General features: G+C 42.0%; 2 protein-coding genes across 2 annotated transcripts; one reads left to right on the plus strand and one right to left on the minus strand.

Annotated features, from left to right (window-relative positions):
- Window positions 1-3,750: 3,750 nt before the first annotated feature.
- On the minus strand, window positions 3,751-5,240 carry LOC145707349 (uncharacterized). Its single transcript, XM_081784871.1, has 4 exons — window positions 5,120-5,240; window positions 4,809-4,963; window positions 4,638-4,765; window positions 3,751-4,592 (listed from the first exon to the last, which is right to left on the minus strand). The coding sequence occupies exons 1-4, from the start codon at window positions 5,186-5,188 to the stop codon at window positions 4,378-4,380; spliced, it is 567 nt and encodes a 188-aa protein (XP_081640997.1). The 5' UTR covers window positions 5,189-5,240; the 3' UTR covers window positions 3,751-4,377.
- A 4,929-nt stretch (window positions 5,241-10,169) lies between these two features.
- LOC145710299 (dynein beta chain, ciliary-like) lies at window positions 10,170-24,387 on the plus strand. The gene is given in 8 exon segments (XM_081788035.1): window positions 10,170-10,287; window positions 10,425-10,469; window positions 10,848-10,938; window positions 10,982-11,587; window positions 11,631-11,802; window positions 11,805-14,012; window positions 14,015-22,981; window positions 23,062-24,387. Coding segments are annotated over 8 exon segments (13,359 nt in total). The 5' UTR covers window positions 10,170-10,267; the 3' UTR covers window positions 24,312-24,387.
- The last annotated feature ends 1,714 nt before the right edge of the window (window positions 24,388-26,101 follow it).

The raw sequence follows: 26,101 nt of genomic DNA on the forward strand, positions 1-26,101 counted from the left end.
AATCCAATACAAGACTTTGGCCGCTTTTTCGGTATGAACAGGGCTTACGGCTAAACGGAACCGATCCGCTGACCATAAAGCCACTTACTAAGCCAGATACTGTACTCGGCCGCGTATAGTCAGCAGAGCAAAGTGCCTGAGAAGTCGGCATCAAAGAGTCAGATCTTCGACCGAAAATTTCAGTGAGGCGCTCAATCGATGAAGGGATGAGATCATCCAGACTACAACATCTATGAAGCCTGCTGTGTGCTTCCTGCGGCAATTGGCATAATCCCCGGATTTGCCAATTATAATACCTGTGCTTATTTTCCCATGAAGAGCGCTGATGTGAACGAAAACCTTCTCACTGACGAGAGTGAGCGCGATAAATACTCTGCTAAGAGTTGGGAAATTAAGATTATTTTGCCGGCACCGGCTTCTTTCAAAAATAATACAAATAATTAAAAGCCGCTCTTATCATTTCAAAACTCTTCCTTGAAACTAATTCTCTGCTTGAACGAAGATATTGAGCAAAACAATTCGCATCTGTAACCTAGAAATTACTTAGACTTTCTTGTACGTTTGACTTTATCAAATTTACGTTAAAAATCTATTGAAGCGGGCCCTTAAATTACTTGTTCGAACTGCTCGATCATGGATCAAGAATCCAACAAGTCGCAGCGATGATTCGGAGAACATTAAAATGGAACGTTTCATTAGTTCACGTGGCCCTCGTAACATGCGAGCATCTCGAGGGTATCCTGAGTGTGTGGAAGCATAATTACATGCGAGCAATTATCATTAGCTTTTTAAAACAAAAAACAAGCAATCGAGTCTTCTCCATTCGATCAGGGGAAGATTTGCCGACAAGATAGTAACAAACGATTTATTAACAAATCTTATTTTAACGCATGGAAGCCACAATCCCTAGCCAAAGGGTTTCTTGGAGACTTTCTGCCTGACTATGACTGTTGCTTTTACGAGTTCCCTAATCTAGGCTTAGTGGGTCGCTCCGAGCTATATCCACGAGGAAAGCTTTTGACAGGCAAATCGAGACTTTACGAACTTCATTTGATTGATTTTTATTGTTCGAGGAGGCGACAGCTTTGGTCCCTATTATTGACAAATGAGCGCATTTTTAAAATTATCCTCTCTGACTTACTTGGTTTAGTATGAAAAAAACTGTATCACGAACCCACCTGTAGAGAGATAAACTGTATTATTTAATTGAAACTAAGGCCTTAATCGCTGCACCGGGAGCAAAGTATTTTGATATCACGCAAGCAGTCTTCTCCACAATCGATTCTGAAGATTCTAATACAAAGCGAAGACGCTTAGCCGTTAATAATTAAAACAGTTGAATTTTTAAACTGAATCCCTCCGTCATCAAGTCCGGATTTTCGAAGAACACTTATACGTAGAAAGAGAGCAGTTTTCGCGAGAAGAAAGAGAACTTTTTTCCTCATTCAGATTTCCTTGATCGTGTAAAAATGGATACTTATGTCGCGCTGCTTATCGTCAGCGGGCTCGGGATTTCGGAAGACAATACTCGTTGAAAATAAACATGTCTAAAAATCCTCACGGAGCTTAATTTTCATCTATCCGACGATCGCTGGGGTGCTGCATTTCGCATATGACGTGCGCCGGGGCAGAATATCCAAGGAAAGCGGGAGCTCTTCGATTTCCGCCGCTTTCCCCGTCTTCATGGCAATTTCGAAGCTCCCTTGCAAGAGAAAAAGACGAAATAGGGAGCTTGGCCCACACAGCCACTCGGTGCACTTACGAATCAAGAAGGAAGACGAAATCATTATTAATCGAGTGCTGGCTACTGACAAGCAATTGACAAGCAATCTACTGTGACTGACTGGCCTTTGCACTGGCAACAGCTGCCTAAATAAATCACTTATGAAGCTGGTTAAGCTGGATGTCTCGTTCGAGTCTGTAATCTTTAGGTGAGGCGTGCTGCAAGCAAATGCAACCAAAATCTTTATCGGAAGCGATACGTTCTAACCTACCTCAATCCGTTCCTTTATGCATCCGAGTCGAGGACAAGTCTGTGGTTCCAAAAAAGGATTGGATTATTGAACTTCAATTTCCAGAACTGCAAAGCATTAGAAAGTGCCTAGAATCATCTGAAAATCGATTGTTGCGAAAGTACAGAATGTAGAAACTTTAGAAGAATTGCAGATTTTTGTGTTGTGCACACGTGTCTCCTTATGAACATTGATTCTTGAGAGCATCTAAAATTGAAAAACCGTCAAAGATTTTTTTCTCCACAGAAGGAAAATTAAGGAGGGGGTCGACGAGAATCGGGATTTCCGTGACCAAAAATGCGGGAAAACCTGATCAGATAGGCAAAATCTGAATTTACTGGCAAATAGAAAAGGGTTGAAAAAATTAACCGGCGAGAAGTAGAAAAAATTTTGGCCAGAAAAAATCGGTCAAAAATGCCGTCAAAGTAGGGCCCTATTCGCGAAAATGCACCAAAAATAGTCATTTTTTTTACATTTTTCTTAATTTTACCCCCTAAATCTTATTTTTATCGAATGATTTTAGGCTCAACAGATTTGTGAGAATCTGTAGATTCCAAAAATATAAGATTCATGCACAGACCATGTGTATACGCGAAATTAGGATCACCCCTGAAAAAATTCTCGTCGACCCCCCCCCTTAAGGGTATAGAATTTATTTGCCAGACATGCTTCATCCATATGTATCTATTCTGGTTAACTATCCGTGCGAAACTGTATTGAACTAACGCGGAATGAGCGGCCGGTCTTTTCTAAAACACGTTTTTGCAAAAAATTTCGTCGTCTAACAAGAATGTCCATCAATCTGCTCGTTGCACGAAAATTGGCACGCTTACTCAAAGAGAACAATCATGTTTAGAAATTATGCAATGGATAGTATGAGAAGCATAGACACCTACTTAAAATAATTTTTCCTTGCCTAATTTTACTGTAAAAGTCTAAAACTCTTCAAGTACCGTTGCTCTGCTCTCCTTTTTTTTTTGTCTCAGAAACAACGTCAATTTTCTTTGCATTTCCATTTTAATCCGAAATTTAAATCTTATGGAGCCAGTCGGATTATGCAGTTCGCACTGACTGACCCATCGCACACTTCGTCATATTTTAGCCAGGCGAGTTACAGTTCAATCAGCAGAAATGCTCATTTGATACACTTAAAAATTGATTCTGCATAAACAGGAACGCATCTGCTGGTGAAATATTCTTGGTGGTTTTTATAGAACCCGCTTTATTTTAACGACAGTGTCTTATTGATATGATCGGAGTGCATTATGCAATTTGTTTCCACCAGAAGTCGACACAAAGTAAGCATTTTTTTAGCTTGTTTCCTGCTAGAAGCTGTAATCATTTCTTGATTGCATTCTAGGCCGAGCCTACTTTGTATTGTCCGTCATAGAAATGTTAAACATGTTCATTATTCGTCACGAGAGTCCTAAACATTAGACTTCCTCTTTGTAGAATTCATTTCTCATCCGAATTTCAGGGATTTGCCAAGACTCTTCAGAGTATGAAATCCTCCAATTTTAATTTAAGCCTTTTTTGGGGTTGATTTATGCAAAGCTAATGGAAAATATTTGCGATTTACTCAGCGCTCTAAACATGCTGTCAAACCCCAGCTGAGTCCTTATTCTTGCGCTTTGGGCAACAGGATAAGAGATAATACAATCCGAAAGTTGATTTACTCAAAATCGCGGATCTCTCGCCTTGCAAAAAAAAAGACAGTTTTAATTTAATTTTTTTCCGGTCTTCTTTGCCAAGGACCTTTTTGTTTATTATTGAGAAGATAATGAAAGTGATACAGTATTTACAGAAAGGGTCGTTTGTATTTTATCAGCAAATGTCTTCTGAATACTTCTTCATTTGGTAAATTCTTGGGCCCCTGAGGAAAACGCCTGTAGGGTACGCCCGAACAATTTTCAAAAAAATTTTCATACAAACCCGGTGGTCCTCCTAGGGGCAGTGCCCAGAAGGGGTCGAAGAAAATTTTTGCCCGAAGTGGATTTTCGGCCAAACTAGACTTCCAAAAGAGTTTTTTGATAAATATATAAAATCAAAGATTTCTTTTTAAAAATTTACATTTATATTATATATGGCACGAAGGAGAGTCGCTCCTGCAGCCAATTTAAGCGATACGAATAGAATCCATTGTGGTTGACCACAGTGGAGGAAGGTGTATTAAAAATGTTTCGGAATTTAGATTTTGGAGTTTGGTGACCGGATGCGCTATATCTTTGTACAAGTTAAATTGCGTTTGGGCGATTGTTTATACGAATTGTCGGAGTCTTGTCGCCATGATTGAGCCAGTGGTAATCTTCTGACTGTCAAAAATACGCGACGGGGTGATTACGATTTTCGATGAAATGCGAAAACTTTAGAGGGTCTTTGCTTTCTGCTCTTGTCTATCGACTAAAAGTTTGTAGTAGCCTAGGATTTTGGAGTAGATGTTCTTCGCCCGTTTCGCGTGATGCTTGTGCTTCGGCTGGCCTGGGCAGTCTGCAATGTAGCGCCGCGACCACTTCCAAAAACCGGTCGTGATTTGCTTTAGACCGCGGATGGGATTGCTCTGGTCATAGCGAAGCAGATCATCTAGCAATTGTAGGTTAGTTTCTGCTACAATGATTGCTTTCTCACCGTGAATATCATCGACATCGAGCTTGGACTCGTCAAACATCGCTCGTCTCTTGCGAGACGGGCCTGGTCCACCATGTGGAAGATCAGGATTGAAGTAGAAACATTCTTCTTCAACCAAGTTTCGCAGCCTACATCAACAGTGAGCGAACGGAGCTTTACAAGTCAACTTACTTTGCGCCCCAAATAGTAAACCGTTTTTCAAATCTATCCGCCAATCGGTCTCCGCGGACACTCTCCGGATCCATATTTCTCAAATTGTCGTGGCACCACTCTATGCCGAAGTTAATCAGCGTGGTTAAGCGTTGGCTAGGATGTCGAGGAGGCACCTTAATTGATTGTCAATTATCAAGTAATGAATTGACAAAACGCGAAATGGAAGTATGATCTGATGATCGTCGAAGCTTGAGAAAGTTTTTGTAAGTCCAGACAGTTCATGATCTGTAGGGTCTTCATACAAGCTCTCTCTGTCTCTCTGGCAGTACCTTTCGATCCTGTTCTTTTTTTCGTGCGGCTTGAGCCGAAGCTATCACGACGGCGGATGAGATTCTCATTAGGGATTTCGGTACTAGAGTCACAAAAATCAAACTATCGGGTGTTCGCTGATCTACTCGTCTTTTCGTGATGCTCTCCTCTAAAAGGCGGAGAATCCGGAGAACTCGCGCGCGCCTGTTTACCACGGCGCTAGAATGGGGCGCTATAACCCACATGCGTTCAGGATCACCCGGAGAAATCATGATTCCTCTTTGTTGTCCTCCCCTATTTCGATTGAAGAAACAGTATCTCAGATGTGTTATTCTAGAATTTATTCAAAAACTCTAATTTTACTTGACGCTTTCCAGATTTCGGATCATCTCAAGTTCAAAAGATTCGATAAAGGCTCTTGTCTATGTTTTTTGAATTTGAAATAGAGGAACTTCTCTTTTAAGGACCCCCCCGTCAACAATTTTCGAAAAACCTTTTTTCGGAATTTTAAAATTTTGACCCCGGAAATGGATTCTATGGGTCAAAAAACGATTTTGAGGCTGCATTTTTTGGGGGTCTATCTCGACTCTAACACCCTCAAAATCGCCTTTGAAAATTGGACTTTTTGACGAAAAACGACGAAAAAGTCCCAATTCAGCTAAAATTTAAGGCTTTTATTGGCCAAAAAGTGCTGCGAACAAGTTTTTATGATGTATTTAGCTTCCAAGCACACTTAGAAGCCAAAATATGGTTTTTTTGAAATTTTCGATTTTTGAGGGAAAATTGTTGACGGGGGGGGGGGTCCTTAAGTAAGTACAAATATGTAGCGAGCTCTCTATTTTTCCAAATAAACTAACTAGATTGGTTCTGAAACTAATAAAGTAAGCAAATGCGAATCCACGCAAAACACACGTTTGCTAAAACTGAATTATGGCTTTCGTCTTCGCCGAATTCGCGGCGCCAAGAAAATTTAATTCAAAAATCTGGACAAGTTTGCTACAATCGGCGTCGCTCTTTTCGCCTGTTTGTGATTAATTTGCGATGTCGTAGAAAATGACCAGTATCGCACGTGCATGCGCTTTGTTTCTTTCTTTCCAGCGAGGTAATATAGACAACATGAACAAGGAGCGGTCAGCGATCGTGTCGAAATCGAATTAAAAAATGATCAATTTATGTAAGAATGAGTTTCTTAGTGCGGCATGTTTGGGGGCATATCTCGGTCCAGCGATATCGCCCAACGTTTTGCTCAATTTAACCCAAAACATGATCTTTCGAAAAAGAATACCTCATTTCACGAAAAGACAGGCGAATTTCCAAGGATTTTTATTAAAATTAAAAACTGTGAAATCATGGAAATTAATTTGAATCTAAGAAAAAATAAGCCTTATGAAAAATCGAAGATGAGCTCAATTTTAAAGGACCTTTTCTTTTCGAAAGTGCTTTTTAAATGATGGGACGCGCCCAATAAGTTGGTTCATTATGCAGGACAGGAGTCGATAGGATTCTAAATATAATGAAAAATCTGTAGCTCTTTCTTCTTGTTAGCTAGACAATTCTTATTTTTAGAATTTATGCATGCATAAAATTTCGTTGAGCTTATGATAACTACTTTCAACATTGAAAGTGCGCTGATGCCGGCATCAATGATGCGTCTTTTGCGAATTCATTTCTAGCGAAGAGCGCGCAATCGGCTTTATATCAGTGATTTTAGAAGCTGTCGAGCTCTCAAATTGACAAAATGCACTTCGAATACTCGAGCAGAAATTGCGAAAAGAAAACACAAGTGACAAGCTAATTCGTGTATTGGGCTAAGTTATATCAAGAGTGCGCTCTTTAGAAAGCGCACATTAATTACGACGGAGAGGACGTTCTAGGAAACTTGAAGACTCGCTACTAGTTATACAGTGATAAGACGCGCTCTGTGTTTAGCTCGACATTCGTCGATTTTCAAGTCCGCGGAGAATTCTCAAGATCAATCGCGGAATCTGTAATATTAACAGGGCTGACTTGAGGCGGTTAGGATTGGGGTTAGCAATGTAGCTCGCTTTGCTAGCCTAGTTCAGAAAATTTACAACGCCTCGAAAAAATGCATTTTTGAAGAGGCATCGCAGCAAATGCCTCAGAAATAGAAAAGAACATTTTCAATGAGGCAAACTTGCCTGGCGCGTGTATGGAACGAAATCTGCCCGGAATTCAAGAAAATATTTTCGCCCTGCTTTTTCTTTAGAAGGAGTCGAACCACGTGTGCGAGTGTGAAGATCGCTGGAATTCGGGAAATGCTCTTTCCCACTTACCATCCGCCATGTTTACCTTTTATCAAGGAACGTGTTATCAACACAAAACCAGCGTGCAAAAACTACAGTTCCGCTTCTCATAAGACTTGTTTTTACCAAGAGAAGACTTTGATTATAACGAGGTAGATTCAGCGAATTTACAAAGCTCGAACTTTGCTGCATCTATGCTGCCCCCTTTTTCGCGAAATTCCTTGGAGCGTCAGAGGAAACGAAATTTTCAGCACGTATAATCGAGTTAAAGTTTTCTCCACAACAGTCTTGCCAGGCGACAATCGCCAGATTTATCAGTCAAAAAAAAGTAAAGGAAATGTTCGAAAATGTTAATTCCACGCGAAAGCGCGAGTACTGGACGGCGAGAAGATATTAAAATTCAGCAGCTCGCAATAATCAGAACAAAGATTTGATTTGGGCGTATTGATTACGCAACGCAATCAGCATGTAAATGAAGAGGCAGCTTTTTGCAAGTGTCGAATCAAGCTGATCAAAAAAGAAAAAAATCTCAGCTCGATGGGACACTCGACGCGGTGGTCTTGTAGCGTACCCGCCGTGACGAGAAAGTAAACTTCGCGGTTGGCCGATTCGCCCGACCATACTCTAGAATACCCATTTAGTACACGACCAAAAATAGATGTAGCCGCAGTTTCTGTACTCTCAGCGCTGCAACGTCGTGAAATCTCACTCCGCTCCAGAATAAATTCGCCAAGGGTCACGCGCGCTTCGCCGAAATGGAAGATAATGTTCTGCGCTCGAGTCATTAGCAGAACCCAGCGGACCTGTTGCAACAGAAGTTGTGATTCTCGTCACGTTACGTTACGTGATTACCGCCATGTTTAGAGGACCAGCTAGCAACATCCAGTTTCCTTTATCGCTTTTTTGTTTAGTTAGTTTAGTTTGAGTTTCGGGAGTCTCAGCATTATCAAAGTGAGTATGAGTGCCTTGTGGTTACTCACCCTCAATTCTAACAAGCGAACTTGACCACTACCTCGAGGACAAAGCTATACTGGGTTAAACAAGGATAACCTTATAGAAACCAGTGTAGATAAATATTATTAGATACATGGTTGAAGCCATAGTAGGGGCAATTTTCCGCTCACGCAAAATTGACATTTACCTTTGGCACTGAAGAAATGCCATGTTCATCAGCTCCAATTATAGACTGTCCAAAATTAAAATAAGAAGACGGAAAAAGCTAGTCATTTTTCTCGTTAAGCAGGGTGCAACTATTGCACTGCAATGAAAGGAGCTGTTTTTCAAGGACGATGCTGTCGTTTTTGGAATTCATTTTGCGCGCGTCTCGATTTTTCAGAATCTCCAGTGTCTCTTTTTTTTGAGATTTTTCGCTCATTGCCGCAAGAAGGGTTCATAATTAATGAAGGCTATCCTTTGACTAAAAACGTGTGTTTTTTTTCTGTGAATGTGTGGATAGCTCCTTATTGAATCAACGGAACTGGTTAAAGCGATTCGAAGCTGTATTTTCTTTCATCTCTGCGTGTTAGTTATCAACAATTTCAGGTGACACTGAACAGCATTCTCAGAAAAAAGTATTTCGCGCAAGACAACGTCGACCTCTGACACTCAAAATATTATTCATTTGCGTACAGAAAAAGAAACAGAGAGGCCTAAAAACTGTATTTTCAAATGACTGTCTTCCATGCTTGTGAAGTGCCTTTCTGACGTATGCAATTAGTCCTGGAAAAACGCAAAGCATAGCCTTAATTTTTTATAAAATAATTGCTAAAATATCGAGCTCAAAGCCGTCCTCTGCTTCTTTCGGGTTCGGGTTAATAAGAGCGTAATCTTCTCTTAGAGTACTTCTCCAGCAACAAAACAGTAGTTTCACGTTATAAAAAATTTTTGCAATGATGCGATTAAAATCTCTATTAGGTGGCTTTTGCCACTTTGATTCCCAACAGGTGGATAATCCTTTTGATAAGAAGCGCTTTTCAAGTAAGTGCGCCAAATAATGAAAAATCAATGGTTAAAAACGTCAAGCTTCTTAATCTTTTTTTTTAGATTTCGCCGAAAATTCTCCAATAAGCAGCATTTATTAAAATAATGAAATAGTCAGATGGATATTTTGACTGTCAATTACTGAAATAATCGGATTTTTGCCTCACTGCAACTCGAAACCGAGTAGAAAGGGTTAAATGGCTCATAAGGGTTTTTTTTTATAATAATAAAGAAGAAAAACTTATCTTCGCAGCGGGTGGCATAAGAGCGACCTTTTCAGTGTATTGAATAAAGCGCCATGATTCGTATTTTTTCTAAAACTCGGAAGAGCTTATGCAACATGCCGTCAATGCCTGATCGAAACCGTTCAATTTTTTCGTTTAGGAAAACGTGTATATCTGCTTTTCGAAGCTGCCATGAAAAAACACTAAATGGGGTTTAAGCACATCGGGAAGGCTACAAGTACCACTGGGCGATATCGGAAGGATAAATATTTAAAGCTCTAAAAATTTCGCTACTTCCGAACGTCATTTGAGTCATATACGGAATTCGCGCACTCCCTTCTAAATTCTTGACACGTCCGCTACAATTGCAATTATAGTGTACTTTTTTCCAGGTCAGAAGAGGTTACACAATGTAGTTAGGCCATCAACACTCATCTACTTTATTTGTAGAGCCAAATTCAAAGTTCGATTTGAATTGTTTGAACTGTTTCGCGAATTGGTCTCCATGGTATTTGGTATTCCCCGGCAACGAGTATCGGTTGTTTGAATTGGCCAACAATTCTTGCGCGCCTTTCTACAATCGTTCTCGCCCCTCACCTAATCTACAATAGAGGAGAACTTCGATTCTACTTGATGACTCTCTAAGTGAAGATTGTAACAACAAAGTAACAAGAAAGCGAGCGAAACCGACAAGCCAGTCATGGCGGATCGAGACACAAGGTATGAGAATATTATCATCGAGAATAGTTAATGCCAGGGTTAGTACATTACAAGTAAGCTTGTTTTTATCGCTTCTGAAATGTGCAAGTAACATCCGGGTACAGTAAATATAATGTGAATAAAACAAGAATTTGCAGCGATTACAGCGACTCCGACGATGAAGAACGCGGGCCAGATTTGAGGTGTCCGTTAGAGTTTCGACACGAGTTCTCACTCCTTTTTCATTTCACCAAAAAAGGACTTTTTCACTTTCGTGTTGCCATTTTCGCCACCTTTCTCATCAGATCCATTTCATCATTCATTTCTAAAGCGAATTTTTACATCGTGTTAAAAATTCTCTTCATCCACCATAAGAGACATGGAATTTTCATCCTCTCAGTTTTACGTACACTTTCGCCAGTTTTTTTTAATCAGCTTCAAGCATCTGCTCCAAATCTGAAAAGGAATTAATGGCTACTGATGTTTTGGATCACGTTAAAGTTTCAGTTTGGCTGAAATTTTAAGAACTCATCAGAAAGCATTAATTCTCCTAGTCAAGCGCACAATTAACGTTTTATTAGATGGGATTTCTTTGAAGAAGTCGTGCTCAAAACACTATCGATCAAACAAGATAAATGGACTAAATTTGTCCAAAATGAAGATTACAGAAAGGTATCAACAACAAAAAATTGAGCATGATTGAGTTCTTTGGTAGGACTTTCTCGAGTTTCTCGAAAAGAGGGAGCGACTGTGGATTGGAGTTTTGCTACTTCCATCTGGTCAGTTGGCGACAATTTTCGAGCCTCCTGCAACTTCCAAAAACAAGGGCGTATTTTTCTACAAACAAGAAGAAGAGCCAGTTCCAAAAGAAAACATAAAAAAGTTAGTGGTCTTCGGCGATTTGTCCTCGCAATGTCTCGACCAATTCGGGGCTTTTGTTGACGACATCATGGATGATATTCTTGTGCACCACGACTCGGCTACCAGCTGGCCAACAGTCGTATCAGGAGATGTGCAAACAAACATGAATAAATTGAAATCAGAAGTGTACGAAATTGCCGGAAGCGTAAAGGGTCGGACGCTGTTACCTATGCCAGCAGGCATTGAACAGATAGAAAGCGATGCACAAATCCGCGAAGTGATGGGTGTCATTGAAGGCATTGTCATTAAATGGGCGCATCAAATCAAGACTGTCCTTGATCTGAAGTCTTCCCAGGCGATGCTCGACGGATTTTTTCCGACTCCGCATGAAGAATTGCGCTTCTGGTCAGATCTAACTTCTAATCTTCAGTGCATCTATGATCAGCTAACATCCTCGAAGGTAATATTTCTTTTTCTATCATAAGTATTAGAGAGTTTCTAAGGTTCGCGAAATTGCTGCCATTTTGCAGGCCAAGCAATCGTCATATTACGATTCACTGGCGATGATGTATGACGACGTTAAAATCTGTCTGGAAGAAGCACGTGATATTTCCATGCATCTGAAGCCTCTTCGAAGTCTTCTTGACGATATTGAGCAAACAGACCTTTCTGCAGTGGAGAAAAACTCGGTGCACTTCTTCATCTCGTATCGCTGATCTGGGCTACTTCTGATCACTATCGGCATCCTGCAAAGATTGTCGTTCTTCTCAGTGAAATTTCAAACTTCGTCATCGACTTGACGAAGACATTCATTGACGCCGATTCCATCCTCAAAGGAGAACTCGACGAATCCTACGATTTGATCAAGACAGCGCTCAAAACCCTTCGTCGCTTCAAAGAAATGTATTTTGACTACTCTTCAAAATTGCCCGAATATTTCAAAAAAACTGGCAAAAAGGTCGTTCTTTGGGACTTTCGACCAGAACTTGTCTTTCATCGTTTTGATCGTTTTGTGAAGCGAATAGAGCTCATCGAGGAATTCTTCTTGTCAAGTATTTCGATGATGAACCTTGAGAAAGTCGAAATTGGCGGATCACATGGCTCTGTCCTATCAGCAAAGGTCGGACAAATCTATGAAGAGTTTCAACTGCTTCATTCCAAGATCGCCGACGCCGAGGTTGATCCACTCGATCACGATGATCAAAAATATGAACGACTCTACTCACTTTTCAAGAAAAAGCTGTACGACTTAGACAGACGGCTAGGAGCAGTTCTTTGCGAAGCTTTCGAGGATTGCGTTAGCGTCGAAAGCATGTTCAAACTTATCGCGATCGCAAGCTCGTTGATTGACAGAAAAGTCATTGGCGAGGATTTCGATCCAAAGTATAAAGAACTCGTCGGACAAATGGAAATCGAGATAGAACAAGCGAAAGAGATCTTTGAAGAACAAAAGAGTGATCCACCCCTTTATAAAAATCAGCCACCTACAGCGGGAAAAATTCGATGGGCAGAAGACTTGCTGCAACGAGTCAAGACTCCAAGAGAACGCTTCTTTCTCCTCGATCATCCTTTCGTCAAAAATGATGAAGCCAAGCTTGTTTTTAAGAAATTCGACGAGTTTGAAAAATTAATTGTTGACTTCAAAGATGCGACATACAGACAGTGGGTTGCGAAGGTCGATGATGATTGCCAATTTAACCTTACGAAGCCCTTGCTAAGCAGAGATGAAGAGACCAAACTTATATCCGTAAATTTTAATTCGAAACTAGAAGCTGTTCTCCGCGAAGTACGGTACTTGGGATATCTTGGCTACGATAAGCTTCCAACATCTGCAGAGAACTTGTACCAGAAAGATGAAACATTCCGTACATGGGTTTCTTCGCTCCGTCAAACTGTGCATTGGTACAATAAGATCAGAACGACAATTCTTGAAGTCGAGTTTCCACTGGTCGAAGCTCAGCTAGCATCCATTGATCAGTTGCTCTCAAGAGGAGAAAAAGACCTAAGCTGGTCCACAGATGTCTACGACTACATTAAGCAAATCTATGAAGCTGTTTCCGATTTACAAGTTCGCACTCAACGAGCTACTGACAACGTCACTAAGATTGAGGAAATAATGGCCACATGGATGAGTAGTACGATTTTCGAGCGAAAGAGTGATACTAAAGAACCAGGACTAATTAACTTGGCGAATAAAGATGATCGAATCCAGAAACGATACGAAACAATTAAAGCCAATGGCGAAGAGATCGTCAACCTTCTTGAAGAAAATATCCAACATTTCAAGGCTGATCCCGCGAACGCCGCCTGGGCTGCATACAAAGAGTTTATCGACGAAAAAATCGTTGAAGGTTTCTACAATGCTATTTCCTTTAATCTCGACTTCATGATGTCCAACATGTCGACTGATGTTCAACCATTTTTCGTTGCTGATCTGGAACTCCATGCTCCCGATCTGGTATTTATTCCAAGTCTGAATCCAGACAAGCACGGAGGACTGCATGACATCGTTGATGATGTTATTAGTGACATTTACAAGATTTCTTCTCTTATGAAGAGAATAAGCGGCACTGAGAGCTACCAAGATCTTATGGAAAATCACTCGACGCTTGGAGAAATGAGAAATGATATAATGTCTCGTGTCCGGAAAGTTATCACGGATGCGGCGATCTTTACGAAAGAATTTGATTCGTATTCCTACCTGTGGCATGACGATTCCCAGGAATTCTTGCGACAGTTCCTCACATACGGTCATATTTTGACGGAAGAAGAGATCCAAGCGCATGCAATTGAAGGCATCCCTGAAACTCCGCCCGAATTAGATCAATTTAAAGAGCAAATCGACTCTTACGAAGACCTCTTCGAAGTTGTGAACCAGTTCTCGCCAGAAAAACTTTCGATGGCTGGTTTAAAGTATCTCTTAAACCATTTAAGCATTCTCTGCTTAATATTGTGAAGAAATGGTCGTTTATGTTCAAGGACCATTTGATTAATCATATCGAAAAGAGCCTTGTGGACCTTGAAGACTTCATTGCCGACACGGATCTAGGGCTGTCTAAGCCTGTCCAGGACGGAGATTTCGAATCACTTGTTACAACGATGGGTCACATCAAAGAGTGTAAAGAGCGCCAAGAAAAGAACGACACTATGTTTGAACCTCTCAAAGCATCGATTGAGCTTCTAAAGACTTACAATCATGAAATGTCGGAAGACGTCTACCGCCAGCTCAGCGACTTACCTGAGAAATGGTCGAACACGAAAAAGATACTTGTGGGTGCGAAACAAAATGTTGCTCCATTGCAGAGCGCGCAAATGACCAAAATCAAGAACGATTCAAATGAATTCAACACATTACAGTTTGTTCACCGTGAAGGCTTTAGAAAGCTGAACATGTTTAACTTTGCGTCAGAAGAGCCATATGCTGAGATCAATGTGGCGCACGCGGAAATAAAGCAAATGGAAGATCACATGCAAGAACTTGAAGATAATGCAAACTTATTCGAGGTCAACTTACCGGAGTTCAAGCAGTTGCGAGCTTCAAGGAAGGATCTTGGCCTGGTTAAAGAGGTTTGGGATCTTACAAAGATCGTCACCTCTTCGATGAGTGACTGGAAAACAACACTTTGGAAGCAGATCGACATTGAAACGATGGAAAACGATACCAAACGTTTCGCAAAAGACATCCGTAAAGTTGATAAAGAAGCTCGAGGATGGGATGTTTTCGCAGGCCTTGAAACTGAAGTAAAGAACATGATCACCTCGCTGAGAGTTGTTGCCGAGCTACAAAATCCCTCGATTAGAGATCGTCATTGGCACCAGTTGATGAATGCGACCGGAGTCAGATTCACGATGGACGAAAAGACAACATTGTTTGACCTCCTGAATCTCAACCTTCATCAACACGAAGAAACTGTCCGTGAAATCGTCGATAAGTCTTCTAAAGAGATGGGCATGGAAAAAATGCTTAAAGATCTGGAACAAACTTGGTCTGCTCTTGAATTCGAGACCGATAAACATGGAGAAACAATGCTCATTCGATCTTCAGAAGATCTCGTTGAGGTTCTAGAAGACAACCAAGTCCAGCTTCAGAACTTAATGAGTTCGAAATACATCGCTCACTTCCTTGAAGCAGTATCGGGTTGGCAAAAGCAACTTTCGACGACGGACTCAGTCATGTCGTTGTGGCTTGAAGTTCAACGTACGTGGTCCTACCTGGAGAGTATTTTCATTGGTTCCGAGGACATTCGACGACAGCTTCCCGAAGATTCTGATAGATTCGATGGAATCGATCGTGATTTTAAAGTAATCATGAAAGAAGCCGAAAACGATCTCAATGTTGTGAATGCTACAAACAAGGATGGTCTATTCGAAAAACTAGAATCTCTTCAAGAAAGGCTCACACTTTGCGAAAAGTCTCTTGCTGAATACTTGGAGACAAAACGGCTTATTTTCCCTCGATTTTACTTCGTGTCTACGACAACCCTGCTCGATATTTTATCGAACGGTAACAATCCACGGGTAATAGCCAAGCATTTATCGAAGCTTTTCGACAACACGACCGATTTAAAGTTCAAAGGAGAGTCAAAATCGGCGATTGGGATGTTTTCCTCGGAACGGGAGTACGTTGATTTCCAAGAAGAGTGTAATTGCGATGGTCAAGTTGAGGTTTGGCTCAATCGGGTAATGGACTCAATGCGCGCTGCAGTGAGACATTATCTGGCGGAAGCCGTCGTTACGTATGAAGAAAAAGCGCGTGAGAAATGGCTTTTTGATTATGCAGCTCAAGTGGCGCTCACGACAACTCAGATTTGGTGGACGACAGAAGTTGGAATCGCTTTTGGTCGCCTTGAAGAAGGCTATGAGAACGCGATGAAAGAGTACTCAAAGAAGCAAATTACTCAGCTCAACAATCTTATCACATTGCTACTTGGTGACCTTAGCAAGGGCGACCGACAGAAAATCATGACAATTTGTACGATAGACGTTCACGCGCGTGACGTTGTGCTTGGTCTTATCTCGAACAAGACTGACAACTCACAGGACTTTATTTGGCAGCGTCAGATGCGGGCGCGATGGGACGAGTCTCAGCAGCATTGCTTTGTAAATGCGTGCGATGCTCAATTCAAGTACTCGTACGAGTATTTGGGGAATACGCCCAGACTTGTTGTAACTCCATTGACGGATCGATGCTATATTACGCTCACACAGTCCTTGCACTTGATTATGGGCGGGGCTCCGGCGGGACCTGCCGGTACGGGTAAAACAGAAACGACGAAAGATCTTGGAAGGGCGATCGGGATCAAAGTCTACGTGTTCAACTGCTCTGAACAAATGGATTACAAGTCTGTTGGCAACATCTACAAAGGCCTGGCACAAACTGGCGCCTGGGGTTGCTTCGACGAGTTCAATCGAATCGCCATCGAAGTACTCTCAGTCGTTGCGGTGCAAGTGAAAACAATCCAAGATGCAATCAAGGACAAAAAAGAGCGTTTTGTCTTTGAAGGAGAAGAAATTCAACTCGTCCCAACAGTTGGCATCTTCATCACAATGAATCCCGGATACGCCGGCCGAACAGAACTACCTGAAAATCTTAAAGCTCTCTTCCGTCCATGCGCTATGGTTGTTCCCGATTTTGAACTCATCGCTGAAAACATGCTGCTCGCGGAAGGCTTTTTGGAAGCGAAATATCTGGCAAAGAAATTTATCACGCTGTACACTCTTTGTAGAGAGCTGCTCTCGAAGCAATTTCACTACGATTGGGGCTTGAGGGCGATCAAATCTGTTCTTGTTGTTGCCGGCAAACTCAAACGAGACGACAGACAGCGACCGGAAGATCAAGTTCTCATGCGAGCACTGAGAGATTTCAACGTCCCGAAAATCGTGACTGACGATATGCCGATCTTCCTAGGCCTCATTGGAGATCTCTTCCCTGCTTTGGATGTTCCAAGAAAGCAAGATATTGAGCTTGAAAAAATGGTTAAAAAATCGGTGCTTGACTTGAAATTACAGGCAGAGGACTCTTTCTGTCTCAAGGTTGTCCAGCTGGAGGAACTTCTAAATGTGCGGCATTCAGTCTTTGTGATTGGTCACGCTGGAACTGGAAAATCCAAAATTCTCAAATCACTTCAGCGCACCTATCAGAATATGAACAGGAAACCAGTGTGTGTTGACTTAAATCCAAAGGCGGTTTCTAATGATGAGCTTTTCGGAGTGATCAATCCAGCCACTCGAGAATGGAAGGATGGCCTCTTTTCGACGATCATGAGAGACATGGCTAACATTAGTCATAATGGACCGAAATGGATTTTGCTTGATGGTGACATCGATCCTATGTGGATTGAGTCCCTGAACACGGTGATGGATGACAACAAAGTACTCACTCTCGCGTCAAATGAGCGAATCCCACTCAATCCATCAATGCGACTTGTTTTTGAAATATCGAGTTTGAGAACAGCCACTCCAGCTACTGTTTCCCGAGCTGGTATACTGTTTCTTAACGCAAGTGACCTTGGCTGGAATCCCATTGTGACATCGTGGATTGAAACCCGCGAAATTCAAGCTGAACGAGCGAATATGATCATACTGTTCGAGAAATATGTTCCACCTTGTTTAGAAGCTCTGCGAACGAAATTCAAAACGATCACTCCTATTCCCGAGACGGCGTACTTGCATATGCTTTGTTATCTGATGGAGAGCCTCCTTACTCCTGAAAACGCGCCAGAGGGCTCAACAAAAGATATCTACGAGCTATACTTTGTTTGGGCTTGCGTATGGGCCTTTGGCGGTGCTTTGTTCCAGGATCAGCTTGTGGATCATCGAGTGGAGTTTTCCAAATGGTGGTGCGCTGAGTTCAAGACTATCAAGTTTCCAACAGCGGGAACTGTATTCGACTATTACATCTCTCCCGAACGCAAGTGGTGCCACTGGTCTGAGAAATGTGCGGAAACTCAATTCAACTACGACCCGGATATGCCACTTCAGGCTACTATGGTACCAACTGCAGAGACCACAAGAGTTCGATTCTTTATGGACATGCTCATGGAACGCAAAAAGCCAGTCATGCTCGTTGGAGGCGCTGGGTCCGGCAAAACCGTGTTGATCCAGTCAAGACTTTCAAGTTTTGGGGAGGATTACGTGATCACAAATGTGCCGTTTAACTTCTACACTTCCTCGATGATGTTGCAAAATGTACTAGAAAAGCCGCTAGAGAAAAAAGCTGGGCGAAATTTCGGGCCCCCAGGATCTCGTAAACTCGTGTATTTCATCGACGACATGAATATGCCAGAAGTTGATGAATATGGAACGGTCCAACCTCATACACTTATTCGACAGCATCTAGACTACAACCACTGGTACGACAGAAGTAAACTTACCCTCAAGGAAATTCATAATTGTCAATATGTTGCTGCTATGAACCCAACTGCCGGTTCTTTTACCATCAATCCGCGCTTGCAACGACATTTTTCTGTTTTCGCCATTTCATTCCCTGGAGGAGATTCGCTGGAAAACATTTACAAACAGATTCTGACTCAGCATTTGACACTTAATAAGTTCCATCCTTCTGTCATAAAACACTCAGATGCAATCATCAAGGCTGCTCTTGCTGTGCACACGCGCATTTCATCGACCTTTTTGCCCACACCAATCAAGTTCCATTACAACTTCAACCTGCGCGACCTCTCCAACATCTTTCAAGGTGTTTTATTCGCCATTCCAGACATGATTAAAACTCCACTTGCGCTGAGCCGACTATACATGCACGAGGCTACGCGTGTTTACCATGATAAATTCACCGACGCTAAAGATATGGAGACTTTCGACGAGGTTCTGCGTGATATAGCAGTCAAAACATTCGACGACATGGAAGCAAGTGAACTGATGGCTTCGCCTAACAAGTTCTGTCACTTTTCTGTGGGCATCGGAGAACCTAAATACGGCCAAGTAGAAAGCTGGGAATCCATCAACAAAATCCTAGTTGATGCTCTTGAGGCTTACAACGATGTCAATGCCGCGATGAAACTTGTACTCTTTGAAGACGCGATGAGCCACGTTCTCAGAATAAATCGTATCCTCGAAATGCCCAGAGGAAATGCTCTCCTTGTTGGTGTCGGCGGTTCAGGAAAACAGTCGCTGTCTAGACTCGCTGCTTATATCTCCGGCCTTGATGTCTTCCAGATTCAGCTTCGAAAGGGCTACGGAATCGGTGATCTCAAAGTCGATCTCGCATCACAGTACATCAAAGCTGGAGTTAAGAACCAACCAATCATGTTTTTAATGACTGATGCGCAAGTTCCACAAGAAGATTTCCTTGTACTCATTAACGATTTACTTGCTTCGGGTGAGATTCCTGGGCTTTTCGCGGACGATGAAATCGACGAAATCATAAGTGCTGTGCGAAATGACGTTAAAGCCACGGGAATGGATGACTCAAGAGACAACTGCTGGTCTTTCTTCATTGATCGGGTTCGTCGAACGCTTAAGGTTGTGCTTTGCTTCTCACCAGTTGGAACGAAGCTTCGTGTACGAGCACGAAAATTTCCAGCACTAGTCAATTGCACTTCTATAGATTGGTTCCATGAATGGCCAGAAGAAGCTCTCAGAAGCGTGTCTCTAAGATTCCTTTCTGAGATAGAAGAGGTCCCAGAAGAGCTCAAAGTCTCCGTTTCCGAAACAATGTCATTTGTCCACTCTAAAGTCAATGAAATGTCGACAATCTATCGCGAAAACGACAGGCGATACAACTATACTACGCCGAAGTCATTCTTGGAACAAATCAATCTCTACCAAAACCTTCTAAAAATGAAACGCGATGAGCTTTTGGCTAATATGGAACGTCTTGAAAATGGCCTTGAGAAACTTCGCTCGACAAGTAGTCAAGTTGACGACTTGAAAGGAAAATTAGCATCACAAGAAGTCGAGCTAAATGTCAAAAATGATAACGCAGATAAATTGATCAAGGAGGTTGCAATCAAAAAGGAACTTGTCGATAAAGAAACTGCGGCGGCGGAAATCGAAGAAGAAAAAGTTAAGGTTATCCGCGAAGAAGTCGCCATCAAGCAAGCTGACTGCGAAAAAGATTTGGCTGCTGCTGAACCAGCACTCATTGCTGCGAAAGCGGCCCTTGATACATTAAACAGGGGCAATTTGACTGAATTAAGGGGGTTTTCAAAGCCCCCGGATGGCGTCGACAAAGTAACAGCCGCATGCATGGTTTTGCTTGCACCAGGTGGAAAGATTCCAAAAGACAGAAGCTTCAACGCAGCAAGGAAAACTCTCATGACAAAAGTTGACGATTTCTTGAATAACCTTATCAACTATGACAAAGAAAATATTCCTGAAAGTGCCCTAAATGCTGTGAAGCCATATTTGAATGATCCAAGTTTCGACCCTAAAAAAATAGAGAAGAAATCTGTTGCAGCAGCCGGACTGTGCGCTTGGGCCATAAATATTGTCGAGTACTATAGGATTTTTTGCGATGTTGAGCCAAAAAGGATCGCACTTGAAGAAGCAAATGAGAGAAAAGCCGAAGCGGAGGATAAATTTAACAAAATTCAAGAGAAGCTTCAGAATCTTCGAGACAACATGAAAGAACTAACTGATCGATACGATGCTGCTACAGCTGAAAAACAAAAATGCCAAGATGAAGCTGATCAAACCGCAGCGACGATTGCGCTTGCGAACCGACTTGTTTCCGGACTTGCATCAGAGAATGTTCGATGGGCTGAAGCCGTTGAAACATTCCAAAAGAATGAGAAGATGCTTCCAGGAGACGTTCTTCTTATAACTGCTTTTATCAGCTACTTCGGGTACTTCACTAAAGCTTACCGTCGAGAGATGCTAGACGATCACATCTTACCCTTCATCAAATCGTTAAAAACACCGATCCCGATAACAGAAGATCTTGATCCTATCAGAATGCTGACAGATGACGCCACGGTTGCTGGATGGAATAACCAAGGACTTCCAGCCGATAGGATGTCCATGGAAAACGCGACAATTTTGTCTACTTGCGATCGATGGCCTCTGATGGTTGACCCCCAACTTCAAGGTATCAAGTGGATCAAGAAGAAGTTCGAAGGTAGTGGCTTTCATGTCGTCCGACTTGGCAATAAAGGATATCTTGACACAATTGAGCGTGCTGTTTCAAATGGAGACACGGTTCTTATTGAAAACCTCGGTGAGACAACAGATCCTGTTCTTGACCCATTGCTCGGACGAAACACCATCAAAAAGGGAAGATTCATTCAAATTGGAGACAAAGAAGTTGACTTCAATCCTAACTTCCGTTTGATTCTGCATACAAAACTCGCAAATCCTCACTATCAACCAGAAATGCAAGCTCAGTGCACACTTATAAATTTCACAGTGACTCGAGAAGGACTAGAGGACCAACTTTTGGCAGATGTTGTTGCTGCTGAACGACCTGATCTTGAAGCAGAGAAAGCGAAACTTACAACACAACAAAATGAGTTCAAAATCACACTGAAGGGACTCGAAGATAACCTTTTGGCGAGACTATCGTCTGCTTCTGGAAATTTCCTCGGTGACCATGAGCTTGTCGAAAACTTGGAGACAACGAAGAGAACTGCTGCCGAGATTGAAATTCAAGTTGCAGAAGCTAAAATAACCGAAGAAAAGATTAATCAAGCTCGTGAGAACTATCGCCCTGCGGCAAATAGAGCATCTCTTCTCTACTTTATTCTTGACGATTTGAACAAGATTCACCCGATGTACCAATTCTCCCTGAAAGCTTTCAATGTAGTTTTTGCGAAGTCAATTGAGAGAGCTGAACAAGCTGAGCAAGTTAAAGCGCGTGTTGCTAATCTGATTGACTCGACCTCATATTCAGTCTATATTTATGCTTCTCGAGGTCTTTTTGAAAAGGACAAGTTGACTTTTACGGCGCAGATGGCATTCCAAGTTCTTTTGAATAGAGGTGAAATCGCCCCAGCAGAACTCGACTTTTTGCTACGCTTTCCAACAAAGTCAAATGTAACCAGTCCTGTCGACTTCTTGAATGATCAACTCTGGGGAGGTGTCCTATGTCTGTCAGAAATGGATGAATTCCGTGGATTGGAGAAAGACATCGAGGGTTCAGCTAAACGATGGAAGAAGTTTATCGAGTCGGAAGCTCCTGAGAAGGAGAAATTCCCTCAAGAATGGAAAAACAAATCACCGCTCCAAAAACTCTGCATGATGCGTTGTTTTAGACCCGATCGGATGACTTATGCAGTTACTGAATTCATTTCAGATAAACTCCACCCGAAATACACTGAAAATAGATCAGTTCCATTTTCTCAGTCATTTGAAGAAACTGGCCCTGCCACTCCAACATTCTTCATTCTCTCGCCTGGTGTTGATCCTCTCAAGGATGTAGAAGCACTTGGCAGAAAACTCGGCTTCACTTTCGCAAAACGAAACTTTCATAACGTCTCTCTCGGACAAGGACAAGAAGTTGTAGCGGAGCAAGCGATGGAACAAGCAGCGAAGGAGGGGCATTGGGTTATTCTTCAAAATGTTCACTTAGTGGCGAAATGGCTGCCGACTCTCGAAAAACTTTTGGAAGAATACGCTGAAGGCTCTCATCCAGATCTTCGTGTATTTTTGTCAGCCGAACCAGCTGGTTCGCCAGAATCTCATATCATCCCGCAAGGCATACTCGAAAACTCAATCAAGATCACAAACGAACCTCCAACTGGAATTTTGGCAAATTTACATAAAGCACTTGACAATTTCAACCAGGAAACCTTGGAGCAGTGCTCAAGAGAGAACGAGTTCAAATCAATTCTGAATTCCGTTTGCTATTTTCACGCTGTTGTATCAGAGCGTACGAAATTTGGTCCTCAAGGAAGGGGTTCGAAAATTGATAAAGAAAAAATGAATTTTTTTCAATTTTTTTACGAGAAATTATAACATAATTGAACCACTTTAAAGGTTGGAACAGAGTTTACCCGTTCAATGCTGGAGATCTTACGATCTCAATCGACGTTCTGCTGAATTATCTTGAAGTTAACTCGAAAGTCCCATGGGACGATCTTCGATATCTCTTTGGCGAGATCATGTATGGCGGGCATATCACTGACGATTGGGATCGAAGACTTTGCAGGACGTATCTGCTTGAGTATATGAGCCCCGAGCAACTCGAAGGAGAGCTATTCCTCGCACCAGGTTACGCAGTTCCACCAAACTCGGACTATCAAGGATACCATGCGTATATTGACGAGAATCTCCCACCTGAAAGTCCTTATCTTTATGGACTGCATCCGAACGCAGAAATAGGAGTGCTTACAAAAACCTCTGAGAATCTTTTCCGAACGCTGCTCGAGATGCAACCCAAAGACGCCGCTGCAAGTGGCGAGGGAGCAGTGACAATGGAAGAGAAAGTACAGCAAATTCTAGAAACTATCGCAGAGAAGCTGCCAGAAGAATTCGTCATGTACGAGCTAGCTGGTAGAGTCGAAGAGGTTACTCCATATACAGTAGTTGCACTGCAAGAAGCCGAACGTATGAACAATCTGTTGAACGAAATTTCATCATCGATCAAAAGCGTAAGCTTAGGGCTCAAGGGTGAACTTACAATCACGCCAGCGATGGAATCGTTGATGAATTCGTTCTTTATCGACCAAGTGCCAGAGTCCTGGCAGAAACTTGCCTACCCATCTATGCTTGGCCTAACTGCCTGGTACGACGACTTTTTGAGCAGAATTCGATTCTTGGAAGCATGGGTTACTGATTTCGCAATGCCTAATACTGTTTGGTTGGGTGGCCTTTTCAACCCGCAATCCTTCCTGACTGCTATTATGCAAAGCATGGCCAGAAAGAACGAGTGGCCGCTCGATAAGATGGCACTTTCTGTTGACGTACTCAAAAAAACCGTAGAAGATATCCAGGCGCCACCTCGAGAGGGAACTTACTTGAGCAATCTGTTCATGGAAGGCGCTCGCTGGGACTCACAAGCTGGCTGCATCGCTGAGAGCAAATTGAAGGATCTTCTCCCTGCGATGCCTGTGCTTTACGTGAAAGCTGTGCCCATCGACCGACTAGAGACTAAGAATATGTACGAATGTCCTGTCTACAAAACACAAGACCGCGGTCCTAACTTCGTGTGGACATTCAACCTGCGCACAAAAGATCACGAGAACAAATGGATTTTGGGAGGAGTTGCTCTTCTCCTTCAGAACTAATTTCCGATCCGTGAAATATATTTTTGAATACACATCTTTATTCTTATTGCCAATCACTGTAAATATCAAATCTACCTCAAATAAAGACCAAAAAATCATACCCGAGCGTTTCTTATCACAAAAAAATAGTTGGAATGAGAAAGATTTTGCACTAGAAGTCTACTTATCCTCCCATGCGCCCTAAAAGTCTGGCTAGCGTCTGAAGGCGACTTTAGTAAGTAGCATGAGGCGAGAGCCAAATGACCCTCGTGGGTTCGATTAATTGACCCTTGAGTAAACAATTGTCTCCCAAGTTTTCTCCTAATTTCTGGCTTCTCCCTCTCACTAAACCAGCTCGTTCTATTCTTCCTCTTTTTGCGGATATCCTTTTCACGCGCGTATTTTTCGGCACTGATCCAAGCCAAAACACAATCACAGACAAGTTCTCAAAGACGCTATAAAACGCATAAGCGTGGCAACTTGATCCCGAAAATCCCCTTTGAACATTTGGTAAACTGATAAATTTACGGGCTCTCATTTCCCCAAGCAGTATTTTTCGTAAACAACGTCCGCCAAAGCTCCAAGTAGAGCGAGTTCCTGAGCAGTTCAAATCTTTTCTCGCTGATGAGGCAGCATATTTTGCAAACCACAGCCATTGTAGTCGATCTTTTCTGTGCTGGAGAGGCTCCATTCAAACAGTACAACGAAACGGTTGAAAGTAACTTCTGAGGTTTTATCGACGTCTGGCCAAGATTGAAAAAATTCTCCCATGACTGTTTCCGATCTGCCGCAATTTTCACAGGACTTGATTCTAGCGTTATTGGCTGATGTTTTAAATTGCCCGTCGCAAATTTTGAGCGATGGTGAGTTGAGGTCTAAAATTAGAAATTAGAAAATAAGCGAAAGTAAGACCGGTAATCGGCAGTGGCAAAACAGGAATCGCTGGATTTCGAGGGCGTCAACTGGGAGGATAATGAGCTGGACAAGCTCGATATGAGCAGTCACGTGATCAATTGAGCGAGTTATATAATTTACACCATAATTTCCAGCGTCGGCGCGCCTCTTTGAAACAATTGAAGTGGGCATTCACTTCAAAATTATCAATTTCCATCATTAGCGATATCTTGTTTTGGGCCACTTTTGAACTTGGAGAGCGTCAATTAATCACAAAAACGATCATCCCTTCATTATCGATATCAAAGTGGTCTATCCCAACATATTTTTTCTTCGTCATTTACAGTAGCAAAGAATCAAGGAAAGAAATCAAATTTCATCAAAGAATTCTTCTGGTAGTCTTTGACTATTAGTCAAAGTAAAGTAAGCTAAGCCGGCTGGTGTTCGGAAATTTCCACAGATGGCGCTTTTCACTTGTTCTGGCAAAGGCGAAAGTTCCTCTGCTGCGTTGTTCAAATGTTTATTCTTCAAACAAATTCTTTTTTATTTTATTTTAAATTGGGCCTTTTCGATATTTGCCTCATAAAGGTCGCCTTCCACTAAAAAGTCTTAACTGTGTTATTGGAATAAATGGTGACAGCGGATCACATCTGCTTACAACGAGAAATACGGGTTCTCCGGGGACATTGAAACTTTCATGGAGATTTTACCTGCCATTCAAGGCTAAATAAAAGCTTCTTTCTACTACCGACTGTGCTCAAAATAAGTACTTTTATAGAATAATTCCAAGATATTGAATATTTATGCGCTGAAGACATAAAAGACAATAAAAGCTCATCGAACTATTAATTCTACTCATTTATGGCTAGAAACGTAAATAAAAACACAAATTTTTTTGATTTTTGTGATGGCGCTCG

This window comes from Oikopleura dioica, chromosome XSR (genome assembly GCF_907165135.1).
Source record: "Oikopleura dioica chromosome XSR, OKI2018_I68_1.0, whole genome shotgun sequence".
NCBI classification, from domain to species: Eukaryota; Metazoa; Chordata; class Appendicularia; order Copelata; family Oikopleuridae; genus Oikopleura; species Oikopleura dioica.

Bases quoted from the DNA above. Each gene is read 5' to 3' on its own strand.
- LOC145707349 (XM_081784871.1), bottom strand. From the start codon at position 5,188: ATGAGAATCTCATCCGCCGTCGTGATAGCTTCGGCTCAAGCCGCACGA. The intron at 4,766-4,808 runs GTAAGTTGACTT...CTGTTGATGTAG, and splicing joins TTTACTATTTGGGGCGCAAA to GCTGCGAAACTTGGTTGAAG. The intron at 4,593-4,637 runs GTGAGAAAGCAA...TACAATTGCTAG, and splicing joins CGATGTCGATGATATTCACG to ATGATCTGCTTCGCTATGAC.